This window comes from Corvus brachyrhynchos, unplaced genomic scaffold, assembly GCF_000691975.1.
Source record: "Corvus brachyrhynchos isolate BGI_N302 unplaced genomic scaffold, ASM69197v1 scaffold490, whole genome shotgun sequence".
Lineage (NCBI taxonomy): Eukaryota > Metazoa > Chordata > Aves > Passeriformes > Corvidae > Corvus > Corvus brachyrhynchos.
This window is the reverse complement of record NW_008235774.1, coordinates 281,942-287,941: the sequence shown is the minus strand read 5'-3', so window position 1 is coordinate 287,941 and position 6,000 is coordinate 281,942. Positions and strand designations below refer to the sequence as shown.

General features: G+C 36.8%; 1 protein-coding gene across 1 annotated transcript in view; it reads right to left on the bottom strand.

The window, feature by feature from the left end:
* KCNH7 (potassium voltage-gated channel subfamily H member 7) overlaps positions 1–6,000 on the bottom strand; it is a 218,032-nt gene that overhangs the window by 45,506 nt on the left and 166,526 nt on the right. Inside the window, exon 9 of the mRNA XM_017726979.1 lies at positions 6–189. Coding sequence (XP_017582468.1) covers positions 6–189 — 184 coding nt within the window. The remainder of the gene's footprint in view (positions 1–5; positions 190–6,000) is intronic.

Here is a 6,000-nt window from a genome sequence, read left to right as displayed (position 1 = left end):
CCCACCCTCACTACCATTCAGAAGGAAGGCAGCAGAGTAAGGGGTGAATATGGCGGTATATATCACCAACAACAAAATGAGCCAGTCCCAGACAGCTTTGAAAGGACTATAGTGCAATATAGTAAACTTGTTGATGCGAGGCGTCTGGAGCTTATATTCTGGTAGAACATCAGCCCCTAAGGATAGGACCTAGAATAAGAAATATACCACATCAATAATCAGACAGTGTATCTACTCCAACTTCCAGTAAACATAGCAAATACAGGACAAACTTAATAAGTAATTCATTGTAGTTTTGAGGATTAAGCTTCAATTACTTGGTGTTTTGGCAAAATAAACTTCTGTGAAATTTGTAGTGTCTGCCAAATCCAATAAATTCATTGGCAATTTTGCACTGTGGGTTGATTCTTGTCCCCTGTAGCAAACATTAAGAGGCATATCTTATGTCCATAAAATCTGCATTATTAAGCATGTCATCGAATTCATTTATCCTCCACAGGATAACCTTGGCAGCTTGCTCATGGCCAGTGAATGACTTTTCTTGCAGGATGTAGTGTTTTTCTCCCAAAGCAAATCTATTATCATTGGCTTGAATTCCCTACAAAAGAGTTTACTCTCATTAGAAAATGTAGGCAACCAAAAATAAAAAAAAGTTAGAGAAAGATCTGTTAGTGTCTTCAACAGCTATCTATGCTTTGAGTTTTGTGGGGTGAAAAACCTTCATGCACAGACAAATTTCACTGAGGCTATAATTCTAGTTCAGCTAAAGGTGTGACAAAGGATACCACAGGAGTATTGCCTTTTGCTCCACTTCTACTTTTGTCAATGCCTAAGGCTTATTCCTTTAAAAGTATGGATTTGTTACCTGCTGGTCTTATCTAAGCTGGATTTCAATTTTATTTGGAAGGATTATGTTTGTAAGCACTGCCTAATTTGCTAGCTCTGGAAGCTGAAATGTTTGCTTTGTTGCAGAGAGCAAGCATTGTGTGAGCACCAGATAAAACAAATTTCCTTTGGCTGCTCTTTCAGTCTGACTGAACTCTGACATGAAAGAACAAAACCTTTAAGAATAAGAAGGTAAATTATATTTTGTCCCTATTCAGCGTTTGGGACTGTCAGCAATGATGCTAATTATTGCCTTCTGTGCTGCAAATGATCTCCAAATCCTATGGGACTCAGATCACCACTTCATTTTACACAGACCAGTGAACAAACATCAGATGGTGACGACTGTCAGTTATTACCCATTTGGGCAATATTCATGTTCAAGAAATCTTATACCCTTTTTTCACCAGTTACTTCTGCCTATTCCTTATTCTCCTGCTAATTAAAAACAATTATATTTAGAAAAAAAGTTACTTCAAAAGCTATTAAAATGACTAATTCTACTCAAATGAAATGATTATTGGAAGGAGAAATACCTTGTCAGCGATATTGTCTACTTTTATTTGCCTTCTTTTTAACAGTTAGTATTTTGGGATTTGAGATTTCAGCTTGTTCAAGACTGAGGGAGAGTCCATGCTCCTCAAACATAATCTTATAAAATTCTGAGGGTCAGCACACTCTTTTCTGTTTAAATTTCCAACAGCAAGTGTTGTATAAACCTTAGATCCTATCCTTATCTAAGTGTCGCTAATTTTATACAGTCAAATTCTACTCCGAAAATGTTGTGAGAACACAGGGGTTAATAACCATTCTTCTTTGAACTTGAAGAAAGAAGTGATTAAGCCATCCAAAAGAATATATGCTAGTTTCAAGCAGCCACTAAGCACTGTGCTGAGCTGGTGGTAGAGGCTGTTCATCAATTTTTTGTATTGTAACTAAGACTTGCACTTAACTAATGGTGCTGGCTATTTTTTTATGCATTAAACACATTAGGTGACAGCAAGCTGAAGCATTACTCAGTCTCTTAGCAGTCTTAATATTTTCAGTCCCCCACCTGATGAGTTGACAAGGATGTTTTCTTAATATTTGAGAACAGTGAGTATATGTGCCAAGGGAACTGCTATTTATAAAATTTATATCACTGTTCTTCATTTCAGACAATGAAGGGAATGGATTAGGCAACAAGGACAACAAAGCTTACTTCACATGTTTCTTTCTGTTGCTTGAAAATTCCAGACCCTGTGCTTAATTTCAGAACAACGCATAATGTAAATTGGACTTATTCCCCTGAAATTTGAGTTCTAATGTAACTTTAGTTACATTTATTCCTAAATTGGTTTAAATTGAGTTGGGGAAAACTGGAGTTAAAAACCCTAAACAATTGGACAAAATGAGGGAATGCAGTATAAAATTGATAATAGCAGAAATGGATCCAATTCTTTTGGTGATAGTTTCTTAGACATACAACACAGGAGAGGCTGAACTGATGGTTGTGAGTTTCATATTCATAATGTTATACAGAACTTTACATTTCTGCATTGCTTACACCCATGCAATGAGAAGTGAAAACAAACACTCACAGCTATTTTGTTTGTTGTATCTTGAGAAAGATGATGTGACTTCATTTCTCAAATAAAAAAAATCAGTTGCACATACAGAAAAAAGAGAACATACATTATTTAGTTTTATGTTGGCAGTTTCAATAGAGACTGATTGATTATGAGATGAATTTGTCCTTTTGCTGTTGTGTAACATCCTTGCAAAGCTTGGCTACTGCCGTTGGCCAATTTTGGCCATCTTGGCTAGATGGAAGACTTCAGTCTACTTAGAAATCCACTCAGAAGACCTTTAATATTTCCACTTACTTAAAATAGATGTTGTCACATTTATTGTTAGTAAAAAGAAAATGTATTAGCTTTTCTCTTCTGGACTGTAAAACTCAGGATTGTAAAAGAGCTTAGGGAATGAAACATTTTTAAGAGTAAGAAATATGAGTGGGACAAGACTGAAGAACTGTAGTGTTAAAATGTCTTTGAACCTTGGGACATGACATGACAGGAAAGCCAAGCTTCCTTGCATCCTACCAAAAAGAAGACTATAATGTTAAGTAGAAAAAGTCATACTAGCTGCAGTAGGTTTCTCTTAAGAAAATTAGGGGTATTCAAACTTGATGAAATACCACCTCACACTGGCTTTCCCGGGGATTTTTTTGTATTTATTACTGGAGTGCTTTACAAGCAGTATTAGGTGATAAGATTTAATCTATTTTAAATGACAACATTTCAAGGTTAAATAAACTGTACTATATTTTGTCTTTGAGTAAAAAATGCTGATATAAACCTCAACTTTTCTGTGTTCCTGTTTATCTCGTGCACTGTTGAAGCAGCACTGCTGCAAGTTAGAAGGCTTCATTCAAACTCATTTTTTACTCTGAGAATCTTGCTTGAAGTGTTTCACAAAGATAGGGCTGGTGAACACCTTCTACAGTTTTTAGGTTCATGCGTTCACTTCCTAAGATCACAAGTTCAAGGTGGCATTTATTATAGAAGGGCTGCAATCAGATACCCAGAAAAATACGGAGTGAGATCAAAGTAACTCATAAATTAACAGTGGTAGATTTTTCTTTCTGAACTGTTCAGTAGCTTTCAGTTTCTCAAAGATAACAGTAGTTCACTGAAATTTAAAAAAATATATATTTAAGGATAATGAAAATTTATTATTGGCTGTTGTTCTGTTAAGTAAGAGGAGAAAGGAAGTGTAGGTACCAGAGGTGTACCAGAGGGACTATCAGGTGACAGTTACTTACAAAAAAAAGATTCAGTAAGCCTTATCACTTTACACTGTTACACTGTTTATGGTAAAATCTTTTTTTGGGCAGTTCTATCCTCTTTCCCCTTGAGAAAACCTGCCTGGTATCAGGTATAATTTCTGCCCTGTGCTGTGTTTAAAAGACCTTGTTTTGCATAGTGTTTTTTGATGAAGTGTCAAAGAGCCAAACTGGGTTGATGTGCTTTGCAGTACATTGGCCATATGCTTCACTGGGTAACTGGATTGTGTAGGGGACTCTTGCTATAAGCTCTGCAGCATCACATGCAGAAACAGTATTTGACTGTTCTTCTTCCCTGTACAGGTTCATTTATAAAATAGAATATGTAGGCAAAATGTTAGACAAGATCTTGGATGATCTGGGAATTTTGCTCTGGTGTCTGTTACTGAGTTTCTCAGTGATCTTATGCAAGCTGTTGTTCAACCTCTCTAATTTCTGTCAAGTAGAGAGAATAATATTTACAACTGAAAGTATCCTAAAGGATAATGAGCAGAAAACATTCATAAAAGATGTTTTGCAACAGCAATGGGCTACCATAATTCTTACTTCTCTAAATTAATTGATTCTTTAAATTTTTAAGAATTCACACAAATATTTGTCCTCTTCTGCACCAAAACAAGTGTGACCAGCAGGTCGAGGGAGGTGATTTTTCCCCTCTAGGCCACACTCACGAGACCCCACCTGGAGTGCTGCATCCTGCTGTGGGGCCTCCTGCATGAGATGGGTGTGGTCCTGTTGGAGCAAGTGCAGAGGAGGCCACAAAGATGAGCATGTCTCTTATTGAGACAGGCTGAGTTAGGGTTGTTCAGCATGGAGAAGAGAAGGCTGTAAGGAGAACTTACAGCACCTTCCCGTATCTAAAGAGGGCCTACAAGGAGGTCAGAGAGAGGTTTTTTGCAAGAGGACAAGGCGGAATGGTTTTAAAGTGACAGAAGGCAGGTTTAGATAAGATGTTAGGAAGAAATTCTTTACTATGAGGGTGGTGAGTCACTGGAACAGGCTGCTCAGAGAAGTTGGATGCCTCAGACCTGTGAGTATTCAAGGCCAGGCTGGATGGGGCCTGAGCAGCCTGGAGTAGCGGTAGGAGATTGGAAGGAGATAATCTTTAAGGTCTCTTCCAACCCACACCATTCTGTCATTCTATGATTCTACTATTCAAACTGTACAGTTTCAAGAGACTCTGCTGCGAGACCTGTATTACTATCACATGTATATTCATAAATTTTGTTCTGAGGCATTTTCAATCTAAATTTATTAAAGGATGCAAATGCACACAGCAAAAACCAAAGACCCAGAAACAAAGAAGCATAATAGTATATGAATAAATCATAGCAGAAATAATAAATGATTAATGCCACCATAAATTGTTAAAGAAATATTTCTGTCAAACCCTTGCATGGATTAACAGTATGGTTTTCTGGTTATTCTACCACTTCATGAGAACAGAACTTTCATCTTGGACAGAAGTACTGCACATCCAGAAAATTTGAATGAAGAGCAATGTTTACAGGTGACAAAATACCGAAAGAGGTATAAGGGCTTGAGCAAAACCCAACAGCTTTAAGGTAGATGGACACAGATATCTGTGTGAAAAGTAGACGTAGAAGTTTGATGGCTGCAAACCTTAATAAATTAGATGGTACTTTGCTATGTCTCATGACCAAGTGTGCCTCATATGAAGTGTATGTATATTTAAAGGATGTAGTTTTACTCGGTACTAAATACTGTTTTGTCACTGCTGCTTTTGCAACAGATGAATTAAAGTAAATCTTGTACTACCAAGATTATCTACGGCATAGCACCTCTTATGATAAGAGAATTTCATAAACATTTAATAAAGTTCAAACTATAAATATAGTCCCAAATTACTTTGGGGACTTTAAAATAAACATTTATCTCACCCATCTTGTGTAAAACTATGGAAGACGTTACCAGTTCAAATACAGTGTTGAAATATTTATTTCTAGGAAATACTATAGGACATGAAAAAATACTATTTTGCAAATGTGTTGCTGGACTCACTCCAGCAGCAGCCCAATGCTAGGCACACAGCCCTGAGAACTGAGTGGATGATCACTCCTGCATCGTTAAGCCAGGAAGGATGTAGCAAATCTAGAAACACATCAGCTCCTTGTATGCTGAGAGATTGAATATCTACTATGAATAGTGATTTAAGAAACTCATTGTATAAAGCATATTCAACATCAAAATAGGCAATTTACATGAAAATGTAAAGAAGAAACCGAACCAGGATAATTGTATTGGAAACATTATTGTAGCTAGTGGAA